General features: G+C 61.9%; 3 protein-coding genes across 3 annotated transcripts; 1 reads left to right on the top strand and 2 right to left on the bottom strand.

Annotated features, from left to right (window-relative positions):
• Positions 1-1,222: 1,222 nt before the first annotated feature.
• Positions 1,223-17,072, bottom strand: DDB1 (damage specific DNA binding protein 1). The gene is made up of 27 exons (XM_068397694.1): positions 16,894-17,072; positions 15,689-15,837; positions 15,457-15,573; positions 13,259-13,480; positions 10,578-10,692; positions 10,384-10,481; positions 9,590-9,748; positions 9,288-9,371; positions 8,994-9,110; positions 8,579-8,681; positions 8,349-8,424; positions 8,160-8,268; positions 7,827-8,005; positions 7,562-7,725; positions 7,373-7,480; positions 6,883-7,090; positions 6,625-6,720; positions 6,287-6,398; positions 5,683-5,806; positions 5,176-5,340; positions 4,672-4,766; positions 4,354-4,524; positions 3,626-3,735; positions 3,316-3,485; positions 2,909-3,011; positions 2,480-2,603; positions 1,223-1,885 (listed from the first exon to the last, which is right to left on the bottom strand). Exons 1-27 carry the CDS (start codon positions 16,952-16,954, stop codon positions 1,802-1,804), a joined length of 3,423 nt encoding a protein of 1,140 aa, XP_068253795.1. The 5' UTR covers positions 16,955-17,072; the 3' UTR covers positions 1,223-1,801.
• Positions 17,073-17,096: 24 nt separating this feature from the next.
• TKFC (triokinase and FMN cyclase) lies at positions 17,097-22,517 on the top strand. Its single transcript, XM_068397742.1, has 18 exons — positions 17,097-17,149; positions 17,907-17,972; positions 18,077-18,266; positions 18,341-18,451; positions 19,425-19,606; positions 19,714-19,792; positions 19,961-20,050; positions 20,161-20,195; positions 20,282-20,366; positions 20,452-20,541; positions 20,647-20,763; positions 20,887-21,006; positions 21,115-21,252; positions 21,590-21,696; positions 21,781-21,884; positions 21,964-21,997; positions 22,099-22,188; positions 22,272-22,517. The coding sequence occupies exons 2-18, from the start codon at positions 17,967-17,969 to the stop codon at positions 22,422-22,424; spliced, it is 1,731 nt and encodes a 576-aa protein (XP_068253843.1). The 5' UTR covers positions 17,097-17,149; positions 17,907-17,966; the 3' UTR covers positions 22,425-22,517.
• Positions 22,518-23,014: 497 nt separating this feature from the next.
• CYB561A3 (cytochrome b561 family member A3) lies at positions 23,015-26,409 on the bottom strand. The gene is made up of 6 exons (XM_068397805.1): positions 26,344-26,409; positions 24,634-24,839; positions 24,360-24,568; positions 24,139-24,293; positions 23,739-23,895; positions 23,015-23,613 (listed from the first exon to the last, which is right to left on the bottom strand). The coding sequence occupies exons 1-6, from the start codon at positions 26,391-26,393 to the stop codon at positions 23,590-23,592; spliced, it is 801 nt and encodes a 266-aa protein (XP_068253906.1). The 5' UTR covers positions 26,394-26,409; the 3' UTR covers positions 23,015-23,589.
• Between the last annotated feature and the right edge of the window lie 31 nt (positions 26,410-26,440).

Below are 26,440 nucleotides of genomic sequence, written 5' to 3'. Positions count from 1 at the left end.
CAAAACCCTCCTCTGGCCCCTCAACCCTCCCCAGGCCGGGGGCTGAAGCGAAGGTCACAGGCAGGTAAATGATTGATACCAGGGAGCAAAGGGCTGGTGGTGCCAGCCCCAGCCACGGGGTCAAGCCCTGCAGCCTCCCCGCAGAGGGACTGACCCACAGCCACCAGCCCCCCACCCATGGGTGGGTTTCCCCCTTACCCAAGGGTTGGGGTCACCCCCAGCATCACCCCCAGCCCCTCCCTGCTTTGAAAAAGAGTTCCAGGGTGCTGGCTGGGGGGCATACGCCTGCTCTAGGGGTGCAGGACCCCCGCCAGGAGCCACAGGGTGAACACCCAGCCCTGTGGTACCAGTATCCCCGGCTCTGCTGTGGGACTGGGGACACGGTGTGCTCCTTGGGACCCCCCAGTTTTGGTGAGGAGCCAAGAAGCGAGTGGCTTCGGGGGCAAGCAAACACCCACGGTACTAAAACCCCCCCGTGTGCTCGCAGCCAGCGTGAACACAGAGCCCAGGCTGGTGGCGAAGGGTCACAGGCCGCTTCCCCTCGTCCTAACCAGCCTCTCCAGGCAGAGACATGGCCAAATATAGGCTTGTCCCTGGAGAAACCAGGGCGCAGAGCAGGGGAGAGCAGACACAGAGCCATGGAGAGCACCCGGGGGAAGAGGAGGAAGAGGAGGAGGCAGCCAGGGACTCAGACAAAGAGAGCAGGAGGGGAACTATTAATCCCATGGGTGCGCTCGTGGACGGCTCGTTGTGGTACCCTCAGTGGGATCCCCCTCGCAGGGAGCAGCAGCAGACCCTCAAGTTGTGAGTTACCAGCCCGAGAACTCAGCATCATTAGTGCTAATTAGCTTGAGACCCCGCATCCTTCAGCCTCAGCCATCACCTTCCTGCCTGAAGAAGAACCTGGTGAGCCACAGAGGCCCCTCCTGGACTAAGCCCTGCCCCGGGGAGCAGCAGAGGGGTGGCAGGTCCCCCTCTCACCCACAGGGGACAAGGAGGAGTGTCCCCATCCCTCCCAGAGCCAGGCTCAGCTCGGGGCACAGAACACCAGTCAGGAGCAGGCACTGGGACCACACAGCAAGGAGAGGATGGTAAAATCAAGCCCCAAGCACCCAGCTCCGCTAGGAAAAGGCCAGGGCTGAGCGAGAAGGGCCACCAGCTCCCACCTGCTCCTCTGGGACAGGCTCCTGGGGTCCCAGTAAGGTGGCACTTCTCCCCCACCTTTCCTCTCGGACTACTTTTATTTGGTAAAACTCAGAAACCAACAACTGATGGAGCTTTTCCCAGCTGAGCGAGCCCCAGATGGTGTGGGAGAGAGAGGAGCGAGCTGTCCCGCTCGGCTCCGTCACGCCGATGTAGAGAAATCCTCCCCCTCCAGCCCTCGTCCTAGAGGCAGCTTCGCTTCCTCTTCCAGAAAACACAAGGAATCAAAAAGAATCAAAAAATCAAAAGCAAAAAAAAAAAAAGAAGAAATAAAAGGTACTAAAGACAACAGCGAAGAGTGAATCCAGGCAAGGGCACCTCATCAGCTACGGGGTGGTCGCCCACTGAGAGCGACCAGCAGAGCCCAGTTCCGAGTCCGTAGGATCCCTGAATCCCAGCAGGCGCTGACGTGATGCCTGGCCAACACCCCCTCAAGCCCTAGCAAGCTGGTTCCCCCCTCCAGAAACTTCTTCCCCCACGTCTCCTCGGGCAAGGGTCACCACCGCCGGCCAGGGGTCCCCAAGCTGCAGGTGGGGGGTAAAAAAAGACTCGCTTGCTCTAGGTGGGGGAAGGTGCGAGGGAACGACCCCGAATCCTGCTAGTGGATGCGGGTCAGCTCCTCCACGATCTTTATCAGGTCGTCCACGGTGGCCTCCCTCTTCATGCCGCTGCCATCGTCAATCTGCAAGGACAGAGGAGGCATCAGAGCGGGGAGACAGGAGCAGGTGCTGAAGAACCCCCCCCAGACCATCACAGAATCACTGAGGTTGGAAGAGCCCTCTGGGCTCTTCGAGTCCCACCATTGCCCTGACACCACCATGGCAACTAGACCAGGGCACTAAGTGCCATGGCCAGGCTTTTCTTAAACCCCTCCAGAGATGGTGACTCCACCACCTCCCTGGGCAGCCCCTTCCAATGCCTAATGACCCTTGCTGAGAAGAAATGCTTCCTCATGTCCAACCTGAACCTCCCCTGGCCAAGCTTGAGGCTGTGTCCTCTTGTCCTATCGCTGGTTGCCTGGAAGAAGAGGCCGACTCCCACTGCGCTACAACCTCCCTTCAGGTAGTTGTAGACTGCACTAAGGTCACCTCGGAGCCTCCTCTTCTCCAGGCTAAACACCCCCAGCTCCCTCAGCCGTTCCTCGTAGCTCAGACCCTCCAGACCCTTCACCAGCTTGGTCGCCCTCCTCTGGACTCGCTCCAACACCTCAACATCTCTCTTGAAGCGCGGGGCCCACAACTGGACACAGGATTCAAGCTCCCCCCACCCATCTCACCTGCAAGTTGGCCACCACCTCCTGCATCTTGGGCCTGCTGATGTCCAGGAAGCTCTCAATCAGGTCCCCATCAATGAAGCCCGTGGCCGGTTCTGTCTTGCGTTCGGTGTGAAACGATCTCCAGGTGCCACCGTCAAGGAGGCAAAGCCACACAGGGTAACACCAGCCCCAGGCTAGAGGTGCCCCCACCCAGACTGACAGTGCTGCTTCAGGAGGAGCACAGAATTTGTGCCACGTTTTTGAGGGCTACCACAAACCCTGAAGGCTACCATCATCCTCAAACCCTGCATGGTGGACTCCTCTCTACCACAGGCACCTTTTCTTTGAGCACCTGGCAAACATGCAACCACCCTCTCCAGCTGGTGTACGCTCCCCCCCAGCCCCCAGCATCGACTGGGACAGGCTCCTGACTGAACTGGGAAAGGATATAAGGAGTGTTCGATCTTGCCCACGCTCTTGATGACTTTATTCAGCCTGTTCTGCATGTCCAGGAGGAGGTTGTACCAGCTCTCCGACAGCGAGGTCACCAGTCCTGCGAAGGGCAACATGGAGAGGGAGGTTCAGGGGTGTCCCAGCAGCTCCCAGCAGGCAGGGACTGGAGTTGTGCTGGAAGCTGGTGCCTGGGAGGGCTGGGACAAGGAAGGAGTTGCAAAGCAAGCCAGAGCACTTTCCTCTCCTGGAAGAGCTCCAGAGAGAAAAGCTGGTTGCTGAGGGGAGTATGGCACAGAGCATCACTTGACTGGGGAGAACTGGGACATGAGGAAACCCCAGGCTGGGCTCAGCAGCGGGGAAGGGGACCGGTCACCCTCCCTCAGGCCGGGGAACCCTGCCCTTACCGATCATGCCGTTGACTGTGCCGAAGAGAACCGAGCCCTGCGTCGGCGTGGACGTCTCACCCAGGTTCTGCATGACCAGAGACCCGTGACAGAAGACGTTGACAAACTCGCCCAGGTGGGACAGCCCCACCTCCTGCAAGTGCTGCCGCTCCTCATCGGTGGTGGCCGCGCTGAAATCCAAAGCGCCCCGCTCAGGCCGTGCTGGGGTGACATGAAAGCTCCCCCCATGCTCCTCAGAGCTTTCCTGCCTGGCACACACCCCCTTGTAGCTGTAACGTGGCCCCACCACACGCTGCCACCTTCCCCTCACCTGTCCTTCTGGCACACAAACAGATTGAAAGCGTTCTCTGCTCCCAAGAAGTTGTCATCGTCCAGGATCTCTACGGCACTCATCCAGTTTGGATTGAAGTCCCTGGCAATCTGGAAGGGGACAAGAGGAGAGGCAGCGTGCACAGATGGCCAGGCCTCTGATCCAGCATCTTCGTTCCACCCAACACCAACGCTCAGGAGCAAGGTGGGATCCAGTCTGTCCCTCTCTGCTAGACGAAGCAGCTGAGCAAAAGGCACCGAGTGCTTTCTGGAGATGGCACTGGTCCCAGGTCGCTCCCTGGGCAAACCAGCCCGTGCCAAAGCCATGCCCAGAGCTGCTTTAAGTGCACACACTGGCTCAGTGCCTGCTCCAGCCCCCAGCTACGCTGCACTGGCTGACGGAGACGCAGCTACAGTCACACTAAACCATTCCAACTGCCCCCCAGGCAGCGCAGATGGCAGCTCCCCAGCCTGGCAGGCTGCGGGCACACACCCAAAGCCTGCTCTTCTCAAGGCTGCTGGTTCGTTGCCCAGTTCCCTGGAAGCTCAGGGATCCATCCCTCCAAAAACCACAGGGATCTGTCTAAAAGCACGTCCAGGTGCCGCTGCTCTCTAAATCCTTGTCCTCAAAGGGCTGGCAAGGTGAGGGGAGCCACACTCCTCCTTTTATCACCTTAAACACTGAGCCTACTGGAACAGGCAGCACGGGCTCCCAGTACACAGCAATACCTCCTCGAAGTTCCCTTCCATGGGCTTGTAGGCAAGGAGGAGGACAGACCGCATGAGATCCCCCACAAGGATGAAGTCCCCCTTCGTCTTGAGGTAGAGAGCCATGATGTTGTTGTAGTGGTTGCACTCCGTGCGCAGCTCCTTCTCGGCTGTCCACTCGTACAGGCGCACCTGAAGGAAGGGACACAGCTCTGAGCCAGCTCCACGCCAGCCAGGACACGCTCCTCAACAGAGAGCAGGGACCTGGCTGACATCTGGAGCAGCTTCCAGCTCTGAAACGTGCTCCCAGAACAAGGCAGGGTCTTGTGACAGCCCTACCGTGCTGTTGATGCTGGCTAAGAGCTTCCCGTTGAACTCCACCATGGAATACACAGCCCCCTTGACCTCCTTCTCAGCCAGGCTCTGCAGCTTCCCTGGAATAAACCCACACCCCACCCGGTTATTTGCCCTGCACTCCCCAAGGGGGGCAAGCCCAGGGGGTTCTGAAGAGCTGCTCTAAACGTTGCTCCCCTAGGAACAGTCTCAGAGGATCTGTGGGGGTGACATGACAGCAGGGGCAGACACACAGAAAGCAAATCCCAGAATCCAGTTCTGGTGAGGGATTCTTGGGCTTCTCTAGGAGAGGAGGGGAAAGGGACCACGCTGTGACAGCCCGCAGCGGCATGACAGCACCCACAGAACCTGTCTGTGGGCAGCCACCAGCAGGCCCCTCAGGAAAAACCTGTCTTCTACTGGGACATGAGCTCTCTTGGGCCTGAGGAGCTCATCTCTCATCTCCCTCAAGCAGCTGGACTTGGCCACGTGAGAAGACCTTGCTCTTACCGTCCGAGTAGTGGAAGACAACGATGCGGCCCTGCTTGGGCTCTGCCTCCTCGGGATACACCATGGCGGTGCCCACGATGAAGTAGGTGTTTGGATCCTTGCCGAGCTTGCAGGAGACCAGGCTGAGGGCGTACTCATTTTGTAGAAACTGGTGAGCATGAAGCACTGTGCAAAGAGGGAAAGGCAGAGACAACTGGGTCCACTGGGTACCAGCAGGCAGCACCTCCAAGTGTGGGCCAGAGCAAGCAGCTGAGAACTTCAGACATGCCCAAGGTAGCTGCATGGAGATGCCCTCTTCTGTTCCCCACCACCACCTTACACCACCAACAAACCACAATGGCCCTATGGCCAACACTCCTCCAGGAAAAATGCTTTGACTGAAGGAAACATGCAAGCTCACAGATCTTCACAAGTCTTTTGGAGATCACCAGTCTCAACCACAGGCTGATGGGCTCATGGTGGAGGAGAAAACTGGACTAGGGTACGGCCAGCGTTTGGGAGTGGTACCTTCGAAGGTGTGCTGATCGATGATGAGCAGGTTGTGCACCTCCACCTCCTCGCCGAAGGACGTCTCGTGTGGTGCTGTGCTGCTGGAGAACAGCTTGCTGGTGCTCACGCTGCTGGAGAGGGCCTAGGACACAGGAAGATCAGTCACATCCTCACGCTGCTCCACGCAGGCTGAGGCAACTGGGAACCAGAAGGGTGAATGCAAGAGAAGGTGAAGTAAGGAGCTGCCTGGACCTGAGTGAAGGGACACGCTCCCTGCACCAGTTACTGCCTGAAGGGGACCAGTGCCTGCATCCCTGGGAGAAGGAAACCACTTGAGACCAAACAGAAGCCTGCACAAGTGACTGAAGGAGCAGCACCCAAACCCCAAGGTGATCTGACACAAGTGTGCACACTGATGCTGCCAGAGAGCAGCACAGAGCCCTTCTCACCACCACGCAGAGCTCTTACCACCCCATCTCCTCCCAGGCTGCCAAAGGGAGAGCTTGCCCTCAGAGCTTTGGAAGAGAAGATTGTCAAGGAAAAATCTGCATCACGGTTTGGCCGGATGAATGATGATACCCACAGCCCAGAGCTCAGGGATGACAGAGCAGCTACCCCTCACCTGGGTGCTGGCGCTGGGTCTGAGCGCGGTGGTGCCCCCGCTGGCATCCTGCACCTCGATACGACTCGAGAGCACGCCGAAACACTGCGATACCTCCTGGTAGCAGATCTTCCTGCCAGACAAACAGAGCTGTGTGGGCAGAAGAGCCACTCCAAGGAGAGCACAGAGGCTCTGGAGACAAGAGGCAGAGCTGCTCGCTTGCCCAGAATGCTCTCAAGCAGTCTGCATCCTGAGCCCACACCAGGAACGCTGACTGTGAAGCCTCCCCCCAGCCTTGGTCCACGCAGCAGAGCACGGGCCCTCAAGCCAGGCTCCCTCCCTCCCACTGCTCAGCTCACCTGGGCGACTCATAGAGGGGAACCGTGCGGATGTGCAGCTTCTGGATCTCATCGATGGTGCCAATCGTCAGGGTGCTGTTGTTGGCCAATGCCAAGCTGTATGGGGGAAAAAAAAACCAGAATAATGGTGCTTAGAAGGTGGGTGGCACAGCAGGAACCTCCCTTCTCCTCCACACCCCCCAAACTGCTGATCCCAGGATCCCACTGCAGAGCCCAAACCTCTCCCACAGTGTCACACAAGGCAAGGTACAAGCTCACCTGTCAGGATACCCATCCGAGTTGAGGGGACACATGTAGTTCACCTCCTTGAGGTTGACGTTGGAGAAGACCAGCTTGTGGTTACTGCTGTAGATGACGGTGGGGCGGTCAGAGCAGGCAAACACGTTGGTGGTGGAGAGAGAGCGGAACGTCCTCAGGACGGTGGGCTGGGTCCCAAGGGTCACCTTCTTCCTGTCACTCAGCAAGCCTGCAGAAAAGGAGCAGTAAATGCATCCTGCTGCCAGCACAGGGCAGCAAAGGAACGGATGGAAGCATGGATCTCCTTTCTCCAGAGTCCACTGGAGAAATCCACCAGCTCCCAGTGCCCACAGCCAGTCCCACCTGAACACAACCCCGTCACAGTGAGAAAGATCTCAAGAACAAGAGAGATCTCTCCAGAAGGATGAAAGAAAGCACGTCAAGCAAGTAAGAGGGCACGAGTCCAGCCACTGTCTCCAGTAGCCCACTCAGTGCTAGGCCTGGTAGTCACCTGTCTCCAGGCTGAGCCCAAAGTAGAAGAGAGCCCCGTCCCCCAGGGCGCACAGAAGGTAATGGCTGCTCTCGAAGGTTGTCATCAGGATGGAGCGAGGGATAATCTCTGCAGGGAGGAGGAGAAAGCTGATGTCACTCAGGACTCAGCGAGGTCAGTGGCCAGTGCCACCACCCAGCAGAGCCCTACCTCCTCCCAGCATCTCCTTGTGCAGCAGTTCAAAGGAAGGCAGCTTTAGGATGCGGGCAGAGATGTCAGTCCAGAGCCCGATCGCACACAGTGGGGACATGCCGTTAGTGTCCCCCAAAGGGGTGATGTCCAGGCAGGCAACTTCATGCTCCATTTCGGTGCAGCTGGTGGGAAGGAGGAAGCAGACAGAGGTGTTGGTCTTGAGCCCAAAGACAGACAGCTCAGGCTGAGAGCCCTCGGGCCAGGAGGAGAGACCTGCACCCACCTGATCTGCCTGAGCTCCTGGGGTCGGATCTCCAGGTAGTACAGGGCTCGCCCCACAGCCACCACTACCTGGTTACTGTTACAGGAAGCCACGCTGATGTTCTTGCCATTGGGCTCTTTCCACTCGCTCACCAGGGCTTTGGGCTCCTGACTAACTAGTCTTACTGAGGCAGAGGTGATCTGGGGAGAGAGAACACCTCCGCTCAGAGCCAGAACACCAGCCCAGGGAAGTACTGCAAACCCTGGCCCTGAGAAGCAGCACGGATCCAGGTTAGTCCCAAGGGCTGTAGGGTCCCCACGAGATGTAGCTGCATTGCCCTCGAGCTGGCATTACCTGGATCAACTGCTGATGTGCCACGTTGCCGCAGAAGAAAGTCTGCTGATCATCCACAAACCCTGTGAGCTCTGTCTCTTCGACTTCCTCTCCATTTAACATAAGAACCCTGAAGAGGAAAGGGACCTCCTGTCATATCATGCTCCAACACGTGGCCGAGAGCCTGGCTCAGCGTTAACCCCACCTCACCTGGTCTGGCCAACAAAGGACAGCACCAACATATTGTCTGTTTCACGATGAGAGTCTGACCTCAGGGGCCACAATCCTGCAACAAAGAGAGGCCACATGCTCACAGTGACTATTCCAAAAGCTGGTGGGTGGCAAGCCCCCTGCCCCACACCCCAGCCTCAGTCTGTGCACACGACGTGTCCCCACTGGGCCCACTGGTTGTATCTGATGGTGCCAAACAGCTCACGCACCTTTAATCCCTGGCAAGTCGATGCTGGCGTGCTCGTGAATGCCGATGCCGTTCCGGATGATCCGCAGAGAACCCTCTTTAAATGCACCCGAGCACGTGACCAGCTGGAGGAGAAGCAGCAGATCTTTACCAACCATTGCTGGGAAGCTTCCCCACTCCTCCTTGTAGCGGTGGGTTCAGGTACCCATTGCAGGAAGGCAACCCCTTCCTCATGAATATGCATATCCACAAATTACCCTCCCCACTCACACCACTCTTCAGTGTAAGACCTCAAGACCATCCCTGAACCTGGCTAAGACTTTGAGATCCTCCAATAAACAGTTTCTAGTCTTTTCCTTCCATGGACAACCCACCCAAACACCTGGCCGGCCCAGGCATCCCCAGCACTGAGAAAAGCAAAGCAGAATGAGCGTTACCTGCCCTTGGCCTTGTCTTTCCAGGTCCACCACGCACATGTCAACGATGGGACCAAGGTTGGTGAAGGTCTCCATAGCCACCACATAGGAGCCCTGCTCGTTGCTGTCCACGTTGAGCTACAAATAAACACAACCAGCTTTCAACAAGCAAGACCAAGCGAGTGGAAAGGGTGTAGCACAGACAAGAAGGAAGGAAATTTTATCCACATACACCTCTCGAGGCCATGATGTAAATAAATATGTACAAAATCCTGCCTGGACACACAACCAAGCCAGAAGATGTCTGCCACGTACCTTGACAAGCTGGGAATCCCCGAGCCGAGAACCCACAAACACAACTCCGTTGTCCAGGTAGGTCAAGCACTCTGCAATGGATGTCTGGGAATTGAGAGGACACAGATGAACCACAACTAGAATGAAGAGGGCCCTGCCACACCCTGCAAGCACCACACCTGAGCTGCAGCCCAACAGGAAGACTTGGGGCACAGGAAGGGAATTTAATCACTTTACAAAGGCCACAGAGAATCCAAGCTTCTCCCAGGGACAGTACACAAGCACCAGGCTCCAAAAGAGACCCCGACGTGGCCGAGCCCTACCTCACCCAGCAGCTCCACACGCAGGTCCTTCAAGGTGACAGTGCCATCCATCTGCTCCTCCTTCTCCAGGAGCAGCATGAAAAGGCGTCCTTCCATGTCCCCCAGCAAGTACCGGGAGCCGTTGGGATCCACGCGGTTGTGGCACACGATTGTGCTTTGCTGCATGCAAAAGAGGGGGGGAATTTTTAGGAACCCGTTAAAACCACCCCAAAAGGGCATCTAGCAGAGGCTCAGCAGCGACCTGAGAGACTGTAGACATTCAGGCAACAATATCAGCATTTCTTCACCCAAAATCGACGGCTCTTTTCTAGTCTGTCATTATTTCCAGCTCAAAGTCTCCAAAGGGCTCATTCATACCTTTTGCTGCCTGAAATGAAACCAGGCTCTGGCCTGGATCCATGCCCAAACCACGCACTACCTCCTAATTAATCCCTTTCTCTGGGGCCCAAACGAGATTTCAGCTTTACTGCACCATTTCCGAGCACTCCGCAGAGAGCAGAGCCACCAGTACGAGGACCACGTGTGTCCCTCAGCCCCCAAACAGACCAGGCATCGTGTGAAACACCCACACTTGCCAACCTCTGGGAGTAAGTGGCCCTATTAGACTACACCTGGAGACAAGAGCAGTTTAAATTCACACTGAATCAATGAGGTTGGAAGAGCCCTCCGGGATCATCGAGTCCAACCATTGCCCTGACACCACCACGTCAACTAGACCAGCCCAAGACCCTCTCAGGAATCTCAGAGAACCCTGGGAATGGAGGAATTACACGGGATGCATGTCCAGATCTCACCTTGATGATAGGTGGAGCTATAGCTAGATATTTATCTCCGTTGTGATAGGTGATAGACTCCTGCCCAATGATGATCGCGCCTCCAAAAGGCTCCGGCACTGCGCAGGGGAGAAGGTGAATGTCTTTGATAAGCCTGAGGCATTCAGCCTCGAGGAAGAAATGGGAGGGAAGATCTTCTACAAAGAAGGACCAACCTGCAATGACCATGGAGGCTTCGGCCTCTACGTTCTCCTGTTTCCAAGGGCCTTTGTTAAACTCCTTCTCGCGCAGGGACACCTCGTACGTCTTGACGTGGCGACCCTGAGGGTCCTGAAAGAGAAGCCACAAACGACGTTGGACGCTGACGACAGCCTCTCGTGGCAGAGCTGACCAGCAGCCTGTGCAGCCAGGAGACTCCACCTCACCTCCTGCAAGAGCACATCGCCAGCAAGCTCCTGAGGCTTCCCCCTGCCCACCTCCTCCTCAGCCTCCCTCAAACCTCTGAACACACACACTAACGTTCTCCCTAACTTCATCCACGTCACAGAATGGTTAAGGGTTGGAAAGGACCTCTGGAGATCACCCACCCCAACCCCCTGCCCAAGCAGGGTCACCCAGAGCACGTTGCACAGGGTGGGTTTGAATATCTCCAGAGAAGGAGACTCCCCCCCGTCCCTGGGCAGCCTGTGCCAGGGCTCTGGCACCCTCAAAGTCAAGAAGTTCCTCCTCATATTCAGGTGGAACTTCCCATGTTTCAGCTTGTGCCCGTTGCCCCTTGTCCTGTCACTGGGCACCACTGAGAAGAGTCTGGCCCCCTCCTCTTGACACCCACCCCTAAGGTATTTGTAAGTGTTGATAAGATCCCCCTCAGTCTGCTCTTCTCCAGCTGAACAGACCCAGCTCCCTCAGCCTCTCCTCGTAGCAGAGATGCTCCAGTCCTCTGATCATCTTTGTAGCCCTTCGCTGGACTCTCTCCAGTAGCTCCTGGTCTTTCTTGAACTGGGGGGCCCAAAACTGGACACAGTTACTCCAGATGTGGCCTCACCAGGGCCGTGTAGAGGGGCAGGAGAACCTCCCTTGACCTGCTGGCCACACTCTTCCTCATGCACCCCAGGACACCACTGGCCTTCCTGGCCCCAAGGGCACATTGGTGGCTCATGAGGAACTTGTCCACCAGAACCCCCAGGTCCTTCTCTGCAGAGCTGCTCTCCAGTAGATCAGCCCCCAACCTCTACTGGTCCATGGGGTTATTCCTCCCAAGGTGCAGGACTCTACACTTGCCTTTGTTGAACTTCATGAGGTTCACCTCGATGCTCCTCAGGCCTTTCAGCCTGGTTTCCTGAGGAAACATAACCTGCTTGCCGAATAACCCCCCACCAGCTCTGCCATCCCAGTAATTCCTAACCCACTGGGGAACTCCAACCAAACCTGACGCACACAGAGGTCTCTGAGGCAGTGAGTCCACGTAGGCTTCCCCGAAATACACGGTGGGTGGAGAAGAGGCCCCCAAATCAGCACCCTGCTATGGGAAAGGTGGTCTACACTAACAAGCTCTTGGGAACTCGCATGGGGAAAAGACATATGAGCACCCAAAGCACAGAGAGTGGCTGAAGCCAGGAGGAGAAACAGCTCCCTGGGGAGGGGAAAGCTGAAGTGGGGCTGTGAGAATGGCACACAAGTCATTAATAAGTCATTATTCAGTCCAAATCCTGTGATAACAATTAATAAATTGAGAAGGAATCAAAGGAGCAGCTTGAGAAACATTTCCCTCTCCACACACACACACACAAGTCAGACACTCGGGGACCAAAAACAAAGCCAGAGTTTTAGGTCAGGCCTAATGAGTCAGCCAGAACTTACACCTCGCTCCTGCTGCAAGGATAAAACTTGTATTATCAGTGTTAGACATGGATTAATTTACTCTTTATTCATGCAATATCTGTTTATAACGAATGAATCAGTAACAGATTTGCTCTGATTTAATCCCTCAAGATGTCAGATCTCCAGATAAGGCCTTTTTTATTTGCTGACTACATGGGGTGACCAAGCTCCTCCTTTATGATGCTCTTGAGTGGAACCTGGCGCGCTCCTGTCCAGATCCTGACACTGAGTTTAAGAAACTGGGCTTGTTTCCTCTCTTGAATAGTGACTTTTGAAACAGAGAGGGAATAATCAAGTCACTTTGTACATTTTGTAGTGACAAAATTGCACCAGGAGAGCTAAGAACGACGCTGAAGCTGAGCTAAATCCACACCAGCTCCCGTGCTGCCAGCCCAGGCGCTTTCAGCTCAGCCCAGGCCAGCCCCAACCTGAACAAAGCAAAGATAATCCCTCGCCCAGTCAGCACAGCAGAGGCTCTTTGGTTCCAAATAAGCCTCAGAGAAGGACCTACAAACACTGCCTGTGTGAGGACCCAGGCGATAGGAGAGGTTGTGGCCCCTCTTCACACTCCTGGAGAGGCCTCCCAAACACCAAACAAGACACGCTGCCTGTTTTTTAAGGGGAAGGCTCGAGTCTCACAGCAGCACCCACAGAAAACAACTGACTCCAGCTCTAATCCACCATTCAGCACTTGCTGGAAAGACCCACGCTCTCCTCCTGAGTGTTGAGCAAGGAAATGGTCCCACCTCAAGCATCAGCTGCCCAGCTCTCCTGGAGGAAAGCATGGCTTCCCCTCTCCCAGAAATGGCAAAGAGCAGCGCAGAGGAGCACAGACTTTCCTCAGCTACACTACGAGGCTGCAGGAGCCAGGATATGTCTCTTGCTCTGCCCAAAGCACTGCTTTCTGTTGGCTCCAGGACACTGCTGCTGCTCCAAGCTCTTTGGAAGAGCTCGAAGAGACCTTGGCTGGTGCCCCAGCAGCCTCTGCCTGAGTCACCAAGCGAGAAGGAGGTACCTGGTAGACGAAGCAGATGGTGGGAGCCTGACAGCCGTAGAGAAACTTCACGTCGATGACTTGGAGCTCTTCCAGGCGGATGTTAAAAGCCTTTAACTCCTTGTTCTCCCGGTCCAGGGGAATGACCTTGAAGAGGCCATCATAGAGCCGCAGGCCGATCATCCGGCACTCGGGGTCGATGATGCCGATGATGCCGGTCTCCGAGGGACGGCCGATGCGGTCCTGAGCGAGAGATCCGTGGGGAGGGGACAGAGAAAGCGTTAGAAAAAGATCCCCACGTGGGACTTGAGGATAGTAGGTACAAGAGTCACACAGAATCACAGAATCAACCAGGTTGGAAGAGCCCTCTGGGATCATTGAGTCCAACCATGGCCCTGACACCACCATGGCAACTAGACCAGGGCACTAAGTGCCATGGCCAGGCTTTTCTTAAACACATCCAGAGATGGTGACTCCCCCACCCTTTGGCTGAGGAAGGACTCCCTGCACGCCTCCCAACAGGCTTTAAAATACATCTGGCAAGTCAAGGGGGATTCAGGCAGCTCCAGCCTAAAGCAGCAGGTCCTTTCCACCAGAGAGCCTGGCAGAGCTCCCACAGCGCACACTTCCCCTCTCCCAGGAACCAGGAGCACACCCTGCAACTGGTTTTCTAATCCCAACTCTCTACTGAACCTCAGGCTTCACCAGGGGATGTCCAGGTTGGACATTAGGAAGCATTTCTTCTCAGCAAGGGTCATTAGCCATTGGAAGGGGCTGCCCAGGGAGGTGGGGGAGTCACCATCTCTGGAGAGGTTTAAGAAAAGACTGGACGTGGCACTTAGTGCCATGGTCTAGTTGCCATGGTGGTGTCAGGGCAATGGTTGGACTCGATGAGCCCAGAGGGCTCTTCCAACCTCAGTGATTCTGTGAATGACCTCAGAGAAGCCACATTGCTGTCCTGTGCCTCTGCTTTCTACCACTGACGGAGAGCAACGCTGTGAAGTGCTTTGATACCCACGACCAAAAATCACCCTCCAGAAATCCAGCGCCGTTATCAGCCCCCACAGACCCCTCGGCGTTACTCGGCGGGGGCTGATATCAGCATCTCCATGTGCCAAGGCAGAACCGTGGCAGGGGAAGATTAAGCACCTCCCCAAACACACTAACACGTTAGTGACAGGACGTGCCCACCCACATCTCCTGCCCGTAACCCCCTGCTCAGCTTCACCAACAGAAGCTCGGTGCCTGGAAACAGATATTTTGGCTTGAGAGCTGATGGAAATCATTTGGCTAATGTCTAATAAAAAGTCAGAGAGACATGTGGATTTCTGACCTGCTCAGAAGGGGGGATTTTAATCCTTGTAAAACACAATAATGGAGAACAGCTACAATTACTAACAATGTTGTATGGTCACGATGGTAAGAGGAACTCCAGCAGTCATGGCGAGTAGAGACCGGCCATGAAATACCAGAGCAGTAACTTCCCAGGGAACATTCTGCCTTACACTAATTCTCTTTACAGTAGGAATATCTCAAATTAACCTTATTATTCTGCAAACTACTCTGTTATTGTCGTGTCCTCAGTCCCTGAGCCTGGCAAAAACCTCTGGAAATACCAGTAGCAACAGGTGAACTATACTGGAGTGAGTGGTAGGCAAAGAATCATAAATAGTAACTCCAGAGGAGGGTGACCAAGCTGGGGAAGGGTCTGGAGGGTCTGACCTACAAGGAATGGCTGAGGGAGCTGGGGGTGTTTAGCCTGGAGAAGAGGAGGCTCAGAGGTGACCTTAGTGCAGTCTACAACTACCTGAAGGGAGGTTGTAGCGGGGTGGGAGTCGGCCTCTTCTCCCGGGCAACCAGCGATAGGACAAGAGGACGCAGCCTCAAGCTTGGCCAGGGGAGGTTCAGGTTGGACATCAGGAAGCATTTCTTCTCAGCAAGGGTCATTAGCCATTGGAAGGGGCTGCCCAGGGAGGTGGTGGAGTCACCATCTCTGGAGGGGTTTAAGAAAAGCCTGGACATGGCACTTAGTGCCCTGGTCTAGTTGCCATGGTGGTGTCAGGGCAATGGTTGGACTCGATGAGCCCAGAGGGCTCTTCCAACCTCATTGATTCTGTGAAGGCAGAAACCCACCACCCAGGCTCACCCTCATCACCACCAAAGTAAAACCATCCCCAGGAGGGGAATTTGCCCCTTCTGTGTGCTGCAGCTTCGCTCACCTGCACGTTGCCATGGGCACGGGTTATAATGTCAATGTTGTCACCATTCTGCTTGTACTCGAGGATGCAGGCGTTGTACTTGGCCGTCAGGATGAACAACAAATCCTTGCTCTCCCCCTGCGAAAGCAGAGCGGCCGTGTGCCTTCAGGAGGGTGCCAGAGCCAGCAGCCCCGGCGTGCCCGTGTGTGCCCTCCCCAGCTGACCAGCAGCCCCCTCCCCGCAGCGTACCCACCTTGGGGCGGAAGAGCTCCATGACGGCGATCTTGCCGTACATCCCCACCTCCTTGACGGGCCGCAGCCCCTCCGCCGTCACCACGTAGATCTCCAGGCGCGTGTTCTTGGCGATCAGCAGGTTCAAATCCTCTGCTGAGGTGAAGTGGCCTGGAAAACAGAGAGAAAAAAATCACCGCTGAGCAGCAAAGAAGCGACGAGGTGGCGCCTTGGGGTGCTCTCACTGAACAATGTGCAGGAGTCTGCTCGTTCTGGGGAGTCTGGCCCGCAGCCCCACAGCCTCAGACCGAGCACCAGCCTCCCTGCAGCACCCCCAAACCCCAGCACCTTCCTCCCCCACCACCCACCCCTCAGTGACTGCCTCCCCTGAGCTCTGACTTCTCGTCTTTCCCCAGAGAACCTCAATCCTGTGGCCCTTTCCACCATACCCTCCCTCCAGAGCACACTGCAACACCACAAAGCACCTCGCAATAAAGCAAGACACAGCCATCACCACCACCTCCCCCTGCAGCACCCCAACCCTCTGCCCCTCTGCAACCCCCCCAGGAATCCCACTTCACCCCCAGACACCAAAACCCCACGGAGCTCTCCGAAACCTCAAGCCTGGCCCTGAGAAACCCCACTGCACCCCAGCTCCCCCCAGCACCTTCAGTGCACCCCACACTACCTCCACAAACCTCAACATGCCTCCCGTGCCCCACAGCACCCCCCAAAGAAACTCAAGACCCCCCCAGCTCCCTCAATGCCCCACAGCACCCCAGCAAAGCTTAAGCCCCCCCGGCTACCCTTGAGGCCCCACAACACACCTACAAACCTCAGGGCACCCCCAGGTGCTCCCGCAGCCCCCTCAGATCCCTCACATGCCTCAGCACACCCCAAGGCACCACGCTGCACTCACAGCCCCGCCATGGACCTCACGGAACCCCCCGCCTCCCCCCCACCCGGTGCCCTACAACCCCCTCAGGGGTCTCAGCACCCCCCCGGGGCCTCAGCACCCCCCCCAACCCCCGGTGCCCCGCTGACCCCCGCGAACCCCCATGTCCCTCCAGCCCCCCGGTAACCCCCCAGGCACCTCCGTGCACCCCCAGCGTCCCGCAGCCCCCCATCACCCCCACACGGCCGCACAGGCCCCGCCACGGCCCCCAGCGCCGCCACCGTTAGGCCGGGGGGTCTCGGCGCCGCCCGCCCCCTCTCCCCAGCCGGTACCGGTGACGCAGCCGTTCACGGCCGTCGGCTTCTGCGCCGTCACCACGTAGTTGTAGGACATGGCGGCAGCGGGCGGGGGTCTCTAAACCAGGGCAGGACCGGGGCAGGATGCGGCCCGCACCGAGAGCGCGGCCTGGCGCGGCCTCTCCGCCGCCGCCACCGCCCCTTCCGCCCGCCGCCGTGACGTCAGCGGAAGGGGCGGGGCGGTGCCGCTCTAGGCGGCTTGGAGGACCGCGAGGAGCAGACGAGAGGGCAGGTGGGGAAGGGGGATGCTCCGGGGGGGTCCCGGCTCCGGGGGTCCCTGCTGGGGCGGGGGGGGGGTAAATCCGCTCTGGGGTGCACCCCCTGGCTCCCCCACAGCCCCGGGGATCCCCGCTGGGGAGGGGATGCTCCCACGCCGTGTCCCAGGGGGGAGGACCCTGCTTGGGGGGTGCAGCCTCCCTGCTTCTTCCCGTGCCCCCCGGGAGGGGGGTGCACCCCCTGGGCCCCCCACACCCCAAAAGGGGGGTCCCTGCTGGGGGGGGTGCACCCCCTGGGCCCCCCACACCCCAAAGGGGGGTCCCTGCTGGGGGGGGTGCACCCCCTGGGCCCCCCACACCCCAAAAGGGGGGTCCCTGCTGGGGGGGCTGCACCCCCTGGGCCCCTCACACCCCAAAAGGGGGGTCCCTGCTGGGGGGAATGCACCCCCTGGGCCCCCCACACCCCAAAACGGGGGGTCCCTGCTGGGGAGGGTGCACCCACCCTGGTCCCCCTCTGCCCCAGGGACAGTGCCCCCCCTTCCCCTCTGCCCCCAGAGGGGGTCCCTGCTTCGGAGGGTGCTCCCACTTGGTCCCCCACCCCATGAGGGGGTCCCTGCTGTGGGCAGGGTGCCCTCCCCACACCCCAGGAGGTGGTCCCCGTTTGGGGGCTACACTGAACCCAGCTCCCCGCCGCCATCAGGCACCCCCTTGTCCCCCCCTGTCCCCCCACCCCGCTGTCCCCGTGCCAGCCCGCGGACCTTGCCCTCCCCACAGAGTTTGGACTCGGAGCCGAGGGCTGCGCGGGATCCTCCATCCTCACCGCGTGCCGCCGGCATGGAGGTGAGCCCGGGGGGCAGCGGGGAGCCCCCTGCTCCCCCCCACCCCCGTGGGGTTGGGGTCCTGTCCCCGTGCCCCGCCACTGCCACCCCTCCGTGCCCTGCCAGGTCCCCAAGAAGCTGGTGAACTCGGTGGCGAGCTGCGCCGACGACGCGCTGGCCGGGCTGGTGGCCTGCAACGCCGGCCTCCGCCTGCTGCGGGGACACCGGGTAGTCCTGCGCGCCGACCTGGTGGCCATCCGCGGCCGGGTGGCCCTGCTGGCCGGCGGGGGCTCCGGCCACGAGCCCGCCCACGCAGGTGAGCCCCTCATTGCCACCGCCGCGGGCTGGTGGCCCATGGCACAGCCCCGAGCGCCCCGTCCTGCTCCGCAGGGTACATCGGGAAGGGCATGCTGACCGGTGTGGTGGCCGGTGCCGTCTTCACCTCCCCGGCCGTGGGCAGCATCCTGGCAGCCATCAGGGCGGTGACACAGGCTGGCGCAGGTAGGGTGACACGATGGGACGTGGGTCGGGGCGTCACCCCCTGCCATGGCTTCACCCCCCTGCCATGGCTTCACCCCCCCGCCATGGCGTCACCCCCCACCATGGCTTCACCCCCCACCATGGCTTCACCCCCTGCCGTGGCATCACCCCTGGCCATGGCTTCACCCCCCGGCCATGGCTTCACCCCCCTGCCATGGCTTCACCCCCCAGCCATGGCATCACCCCCCACCATGGCTTCACCCCCTGCCATGGCTTCACCCTCTGCCATGGCATGACCTCCCTGCCATGGCTTCACCCCCCTCTCATGGCTTCACCCCCCTGCCATGGCATCACCCCCCTGCCATGGCATCACCCCCCACCATGGCTTCACCCCCTGTCATGGCTTCACCCCCCGCCATGGCATCACCCCCCGCCATGGCTTCACCCCCCGCCATGGCTTCACCCCCTGCCATGGCATCACCCCCCCCCATGGCTTCACCCCCCTGCCATGGCTTCACCCCCTGCCATGGCATCACCCCCCACCATGGCTTCACCCCCCTGCCATGGCATCACCCCCCACCATGGCTTCACCCCCCGCCATGGCTTCACCCCCCACCATGGCTTCACCCCCCCCGCCATGGCTTCACCCCCCTGCCATGGCTTCACCCCCCTGCCATGGCTTCACCCCCCGCCATGGCTTCACCCCCCACCATGGCTTCACCCCCCGCCATGGCTTCACCCCCTCCATGGCATCACCCCCACCATGGCATCACCCCTCCATGGCATCACCCCCACCATGGCATCACCCCTCCATGGCATCACCCCACCATGGCATCACCCCCCCCATGGCATCACCCCCCACCATGGCTTCACCCCCCTGCCATGGCTTCACCCCCCGCCATGGCTTCACCCCCCGCCATGGCTTCACCCTCCGCCATGGCTTCACCCCCTGCCATGGCTTCACCCCCCGTCTCGCCGTGTCCCCCCTCCGCAGCCGGGACCCTCCTGATCGTGAAGAACTACACCGGGGACCGGCTCAACTTCGGGCTGGCGCTGGAGCGGGCGCGGGCGGAGGGGGCCGACGTGCGGATGGTGGTGGTGGGGGACGACAGCGCCTTCGCCTCCCCCAAGAAAGCCGGGCGCCGCGGGCTGTGCGGCACCGTCCTCGTACACAAGGTCTGGAGGGTCCCACCGCACCCCTGGACGGGGATGTGGGGGTTTGGGAGGAGGAGAAGGAGGAGGAGGGGGTGTGGTGGTCCCTCGCCCACCGCTGCCCTTCGCAGGTGGCGGGGGCCCTGGCCGAGGCGGGGGCGAGCTTGGAGGAGATCGTTGAGAAGGTGGCGGCGGCCGCCAAAGCCATGGGTAGGTGTGTGGCACCCCGTGCTGCCCTGTGGGGACCCCCGGGGGGGCCAGTTCCCCCCGGGGGGATGCTGTGCCTTGTCCCCCAGCCCCCCTTTCCCCATCCCTCCTGGCCGGGGGGGGCAAAGCAGAGCCCCCCCAGGCTTAACCCCATCTTCCCTCCCCACGCAGGCACCCTGGGGCTCAGCCTGTCCCCCTGCAGCGTCCCCGGCTCCAAGCCCACCTTCCAGCTGGCTGACGATGAGATGGAGCTGGGCCTGGGTGAGGACCCCCGCTCTGTGTGCCCCCCCCCATGCCCCCTGTCCCCCCCGGGGCATCGCCCGGCGCGGGAGGTGCCCGCAGCACGGGGTGACGCCGCCCCATCTCCGCAGGGATCCACGGCGAGGCGGGCGTGCGCAGGATGAAGGTGAGTGTGTCCCCGCTGTGTCCCCCCCCCACCCCAACCTCCCGCTCCCCCCTGCTCTGCCCTCACAGCCCCCCCGTGCCCCCCAGGTGCTGCCGGCGGATGAGGCGGTGGAGACAATGCTGGCGCACATGACGGACCCCTCCAACGCCTCCCGCCTGCCCCTGAGCCCTGGTGAGCCCCCCCTGGCCCTCTGCGGGCCCCCCCGGACCCCCTGGGCAGTGGGGGGGGGGGTCTCACTCTGCCCCATACCCTGCAGGAGCCTCCGTGGTGCTGGTGGTGAACAACCTGGGCGGGTTGTCCTGCCTGGAGCTGGGCATCGTGGCCGGTGCGGCTGTGCAGCGCCTGGGTGAGTGCTGGGGGGGGGTCTTGGGGCATTATTCCCTGGCTCTGACCCTTCTGCTCCTGGGGGGACCCTTCCTGCGACCCCCCCTCGCTCACGGCCCCCCCGCAGAGAGCCGAGGCGTCCACATCGCCCGCGCCTTGGTGGGCTCCTTCATGACGGCGCTGGAGATGGCCGGGGTGTCCCTCACCCTCATGCTGGTGGATGAGGAGCTCGTGGGGCTGATCGGTGAGTGCAGATACGGGGGGGGGGGCACGGGGGTCCCCGGGGTGCTGGGTGACAGGACGAGGTGCCACCCAGAGCTGGGTGCCTGACCCGCTGGCGAGGAGCCATTCCTCCCCTCTCACCTAGACGCCGAGACCACCGCCATGGCTTGGCCCAACCTGGCCGCGGCGCCTGCGACGAGCCAGAGGCAGGAGGTGCCAGCACCAGAAGAGGGACCAGGGACCGCGCAGCATGAGGCCAGCACAGGTACGGGGGGAACTCGAGTCCCCCCCAGGAGCTGTCACCTCCCCGTGCCTCAGTTTCCCTGTCTCCCCCCACCCCGGGGATGGGCAGGGTGACGTCTCCTCCCCGCAGGGCCCGGCGCGGCGCGGGCGCAGGCGGTGCTGGAGCGGGTGTGCAGCACCCTGCTCGCCATGCAGGATGAGCTCAACGAGCTGGACCGCGCCGCAGGCGACGGGGACTGCGGCCACACGCACGCCCGGGCTGCCCGAGGTGGGTGACAGGGTGGCTATCAGACGGGGACACCCCAGGCATCACCTCCCAGGAGGCGGGGCTTCCCTGGGACACCCCTTCAGGGAGCAGCAAACCCCGAGCTGTTCATCTGGGGAGCAGGATCTGCCCCTTCTTGGGGGACAGGGTCCCCCCCAAGCTGTCCCTTCCTCGGGGAGGGTCCCCGCACCCTGAAATGTCTCTGGGTCCAGTGGCAGCTGCCCCAAGGCGTTGTGCTTGTCCCCAAGAGGGGCAGGGATCCCCAGGGGAGATGGGGGGGGGTCCCAGGGCCGCGTGGGGTGGCCAAGGGCACCGCCTCAGCCCATTCTCCCCTCCGTAGCCATCCGGGAGTGGGTGGGTGCCCGGCCCCCGCCGGCAGCCCCAGCCCAGCTCCTCTCCGCCCTGGCCGACCTGCTGCTGGAGAAGATGGGGGGCTCCTCCGGTGTGGTGAGCGCGGGGCGAGATGGGGTGGGACATGGGTCTGGCTTGTCACCCTGTGGGACCCTGGCTGTACCCCCCATGTCCCCACAGCTCTACGGGCTGTTCCTGACGGCGGCTGCCCAGCCCCTCCGTGATGGCAGCGATCTCCCAGCGTGGGCTGATGCCATGGACGCTGGCATCGAAGCCATGCGGCGGTGAGTGCCCCTGGGCCCCCCGTGGGACCCCCGCTCCCCGCAGGACCCCACCAACCCACCCCCCCTCGATCCTGTGCAGGTACGGAGGAGCCGCACCGGGGGACAGGACCATGGTGAGTGTGGGCCGCGGGGTAGTGCCACCTCGCTTGCCCACGAGCCACGGGGGCTACCAGCTTGGCCACGGCGCTGGCTCTCAGCCCCTGGTCTCTCCCAGCTGGACTCGCTGTGCGCCGCGGCGCAGGTTCTGCACGCCCTGCGCGGCCCCGGCACCGACCTGCTGCCGGTGCTGGCGGCCGCCGTGGAGGTAACGGGGCGGGGGCGTGGGGTGGGAATGGTGACCCCGGGGTGTCGTGGCTGCTCCGAGCGTGCCCCGTTTGTCCCCGGCAGAGCGCGGAGGCGGCGGCGGAGGCCACCCGGCACATGGAGGCCGGGGCGGGCAGAGCCAGCTACATCAGCTCAGCCCGGCTGCTGCAGCCCGACCCCGGGGCGGTGGCGGTGGCCGCCGTGCTGCGGGCCGTGCTGGAGGGGCTGCGGAGCTGAGGGGCAGCTGGCCATCGGCCACCACACCCCCTGCAGCTCCAGCGGTGACAGGGGACGTGGCAGCACGCCCCGTGTACCCCAATAAACCTTTGTGACCCCCCTGACCTGGCCCAGAGCATCCATCTCCATGAGAGGGACGGGGTGGTGGGGCTTGGGGATGCAGCCGGCTCCCCCAGGACGTGTCCCCACGTGTCCCCAGGGCAGGGATCCGGGCTGTCCTGTGCTCCGGCAAGAGCGTGACTGCTGGGGGAGGAAGGAAAACTCTGTGCTGGCCACAAGCCCTCCCCACGGGGTGCTGGGAGGGGAAACCACAGGGCTCACATGGCCCCGGGCACGGGGCCTGGAGGGGACTCTGGGAAGGGGACAAAGAAGAACGCGGGGACGGGGCAGAGCCTGTCCTGCAGCACAGGGTGGCTCTGGGGTGAGGGTCTGTAGGAGCCAGCAAGGACAAGCCAGGCCCTCAGAGGGGACACAGCCCCCCAGGCAGCGTGGCTTGGCGTGGCCAGCACCGGGACCTGCTCCCCGGGCACCCACCTCAGCTCCTTGTCCCCAGGGACCCCCTTTGTCCCCAAGGATGCGGGTGCAGGAGCGTTGCAGAAGCCAAGGGTTTATTACGTGTCCACGAGGGCCCCAAGAGGCTGCTCGGGTGGTCAGGCACAGGCAGCCCCAGGAAGGGCAAGGCACAGTGTGAGGGTCCCCTTGGTCCCCTGGCACAGGAGATGGTCCTGGGGTGGGGGGCGGAGGGGTGCTCCTCCAGCGGCTTCTGAGCCCACGAGGCTCTGCCAGCTCTGGCTGCTGCACTGAGGGATGGCACTGCGGGGTCCAGGGAGGGCTCGAGGGCAGCCAGTTTGGCACGGACCAAGGTCCAGGGGCGAGGGGCCAGCTGGAGCCGGCAGGAGCTGGCAAGCAGGATGCCCTCATCCTCCGGCAGGCAGGAGGCCAACGCCACGAAAGAGGCAAAGAGATTGTCCTCACCGCAGCGTCGCCTCTGCCGTAGGGGAGCTGGGCCCCTTCCTCCCACGGGCAGACGAGCATCAGGCGTGGGCAGCAGCAGCCCTGGGTGAGGGCGAGGTGATGGGCCAGGCGTGGGGCTGGCAGAGCTGGCAGGGGGTCGGCGAGCTGGGGGCTGGCAGCCCCGGGAGGGACCTCGGTTGCCACGCAGGCGTCAGCGCTCGGCGGTGAGCAGGGGCTGCGGGGAGAGCGTGGGTGAGCCCGGGGGCTGCACCCCCCAGCCTTCCCCACAGGGAAGGGAGGCAGGACCCCCAGCTCAGCTCCCCAAAGCCCCCAGGGGTGCCCTGACAGCGGAGCTGGTACCTGGCAGGAGTCTGGGGAGTCGGCGTCGGGGCGCTTCCAGCTGGGCCTGGCCAGGGCACCCACCACCAGCACCCCGAAGAGGAGGATGAGGAGCCCCAGCACGTTGGCAAAGACAGCCTCGGCAGGCAGGCGCTTGTACTCCGTCGTCCCGTTCTTCCTGGGGAGGAGAGAGGCCGAGAGCTCTCCTGGATGCTCCCAGCCTTCCCCTGAGCCCACGCAACCCACCCCGCAGCTGGGTTAACCACGCACCTGAGGGGGGAATCACTCACCTCCCCTCTCCGCCCTGGGCTCGGCTTCACCCCACACCAACTCTGGCACTGAGAGACACCCAGCCCAAACCCCCCCCCCTGAGCCTCCCTCCCTGCCAGGGCTCTCCCCACGCCCCAGCCCCGCTGCTCACAGGCTGAAGAAGAGCTTCTCGTTGATGCCCGACACGCACGAGGCCACCGACAACATGAGGATGGTGGAACCGAAGAAGACGTGGACGGGTTTGTAGAGGGCACGGAGCCAGGCAGGAGCCCAGGGCAGCAGGAAGGCGCTGAAGCCGGCCAGCCACTGCAGGGAGGGGAGGTGAGGGGGCTACAGGGGACAGGGGTGTGGGGGGGTTGTGGCAGCACCCACCTGGCAGGAGAAGAGCAGCACGGTGGCCAGCCCCAGCCAGCTGTGCAGCGAGTACATGTTGGGCGTCCCGTGGGCGTTGTGGAAGCGGAAGACGGCCGCCAGCCCCAGCACGGCGAGGCCGAAGGCTGCCAGGGCCAGGGCACCGTGCAGCACCTTCCAGGGCAGCTTGGGGCCGCGCCAGGCAGGCGGCAGGCGGTACACGAGGGCCGCTGTTGGGCAAAAGGGTCAGGGGGGAGCCGTGCCAGGGCCACCCCGCGCCGCCCGCCCCGCTCACCTGCGCCGTACAGCACCACCATGCCCGTCACCATCAGCACCGGGTGCCAGTTGAAGGTCTGGGCGCTGCCATCCAAGGCGAAGCCGCCGCGCCAGTGCTGGCACCAGGCACTCACGAAGGCCACGCAGACGAAGCCCAGGGCGCCCAGGAGGACGCAGAAGGGCAGGAAAGGCAGATCCAACATCTCCACGACGGGGTGGCGGCACCTGGGGAAGAGAGAGACGCCCGCTCAAGCCTCTGCCGGGGCTCGCCGGCTCTCGCCGTGGCTCGCAGACACCCCCAGGGAGGAGCCAGACTGAAAGGGGAACCAGGCACCCCGAGGAGGGGCGGCTCTGGACCAGCAGCTGCCTGGCCAGGGAAGGATTCCAGGGCTGGAGCCGTCCAGCTGGGGACGTGCAGGGTGAAACTGGCCCCTGGGGATGTGCAGGGTGAAACTGGCCCCTGCAGAGCCAGGTCCCCAGGCAGCACCCCACCGTGCCGCACCCCAGGGCCCCACAGGGGGTCCAGGTGTCCCCTGTAACCCAACAGACCCCTCAGCACCCACAGCCACCCTACATGGTCCCCAAGAACCCACTGATCTGATCCCCTCCCTCCCTCTCACCCATACTTACAGTCTCTCACCCAGCTGGGTGTGAGGAGGCACCCCTGTGCCCCCCTGACTTTGACCCTGGCAGCCCCAGTACCTCCTCTCCCTCCCGCCTGCTCTGGGTCAGCCAGTGCCCCACCAGCTCCACGGGGGTGGGGGCAACAGCCCCACAATCCTGCCTGGGCTGGGCAGCGGGACTGGCAGGGCCCTGCCCTCAGCCCACGGGGCTCGAGCAGGTGACTGGCACGAGCGGGGCTGCGCTCATTTGCCTGGTGATTTGCATCTGCCTCCAGAAAGATATTTATGTCTCCTCTGGGGCGGGGGATGGCCCTGTCCCCCCTGAGATCAGCCGTCCCACGGGACTGTGAGGCAGGAGGTGGGTGGGACGCGGCCCCGGCGCAGCACCGGGATCATGAGCTCTGCCACCCACTCGCTCCGCCACCCACTCGCTCCGAGACCTTGCAACACTTGCCGTGGTGCTGAGAGGCCCCAGGGCTCCCCTAAAGCCTGGGGACATGGGGTCTGGCCCCATGGCTGCCCCAGGCCTGGCCCTACAGCTCCCCCAAAGCCTGGGGACGTGGGGCCTGGCCCCATGGCTCCCTCTAAGCCTGAGGACACGGGGCCTGGCCCCACGGCTCCCTCTAAGCCTGAGGACACGGGACCCGGCCCCACGGCTCCCCCTAAGCCTGGGGACACGGGGCCTGGCCCCACGGCTCCCCCTAAGCCTGGGGACACGGGGCCTGGCCCCACGGCTCCCCCTAAGCCTGGGGACACAGGGCCTGGCCCCATGGCTGCTCCAAAAGCCTGGCCCCATGGCTCCCCCTAAGCCTGGGGACATGGGACCTGGCCCCACGGCTCCCCCAAAGCCTGGGAACACGGGGCCTGGCCCCAAGGCTCCGCCAAAGCCTGGGGACACCGGGCCTGGCCCCATGGCTCCCTCAAAGCCTGGGCCCCATGGCTCCCCCGGGCCTGGCCCCACAGCTCCCCCATAGCCTGGGGACACGGGGCCCGGCCCCATGGCTCCCCCGAACCCTGAGCCCCGCGGCTCCTCCCGGCCCCGGGCACACAGAACCGGCTCCACGACTGCCCCAGCCCCGGGGCCCGGCCTGCTCCCGGGGCCGTACCTCCGCCCCCCGGGCCCCACCGCCCCCTCGGCCTCGCCGGGCGCCTCCATCTTGGACGGCGCCGCTCTGGCCACTCGCCTCGATGGTCCCCTCCCGC

This window comes from Nyctibius grandis, chromosome 4, assembly GCF_013368605.1.
Source record: "Nyctibius grandis isolate bNycGra1 chromosome 4, bNycGra1.pri, whole genome shotgun sequence".
Lineage (NCBI taxonomy): Eukaryota > Metazoa > Chordata > Aves > Nyctibiiformes > Nyctibiidae > Nyctibius > Nyctibius grandis.
The sequence above is the reverse complement of the archived record's forward strand: the minus strand, read 5'-3'. Positions and strand labels throughout refer to the sequence as shown.

Bases quoted from the DNA above. Each gene is read 5' to 3' on its own strand.
- CYB561A3 (XM_068397805.1), bottom strand. From the start codon at position 26,393: ATGGAGGCGCCCGGCGAGGCCGAGGGGGCGGTGGGGCCCGGGGGGCGG. The intron at 24,840-26,343 runs GTACGGCCCCGG...TCTCTTCCCCAG, and splicing joins GTGGGGCCCGGGGGGCGGAG to GTGCCGCCACCCCGTCGTGG. The intron at 24,569-24,633 runs GTGAGCGGGGCG...TTTGCCCAACAG, and splicing joins GGTGGTGCTGTACGGCGCAG to CGGCCCTCGTGTACCGCCTG.
- DDB1 (XM_068397694.1), bottom strand. From the start codon at position 16,954: ATGTCCTACAACTACGTGGTGACGGCGCAGAAGCCGACGGCCGTGAAC. The intron at 7,091-7,372 runs GTGACTACCAGG...CCTTTTCTGCAG, and splicing joins TGGGCTCAGCCTGGAGACAG to GCTTGCTGAGTGACAGGAAG. The intron at 4,767-5,175 runs GTAAGAGCAAGG...GGTTTATTCCAG, and splicing joins TGTCTTCCACTACTCGGACG to GGAAGCTGCAGAGCCTGGCT.
- TKFC (XM_068397742.1), top strand. The intron at 18,452-19,424 runs GTAGGGTGACAC...CCCCCTCCGCAG, and splicing joins GGTGACACAGGCTGGCGCAG to CCGGGACCCTCCTGATCGTG. The intron at 19,793-19,960 runs GTAGGTGTGTGG...CTCCCCACGCAG, and splicing joins GGCGGCCGCCAAAGCCATGG to GCACCCTGGGGCTCAGCCTG.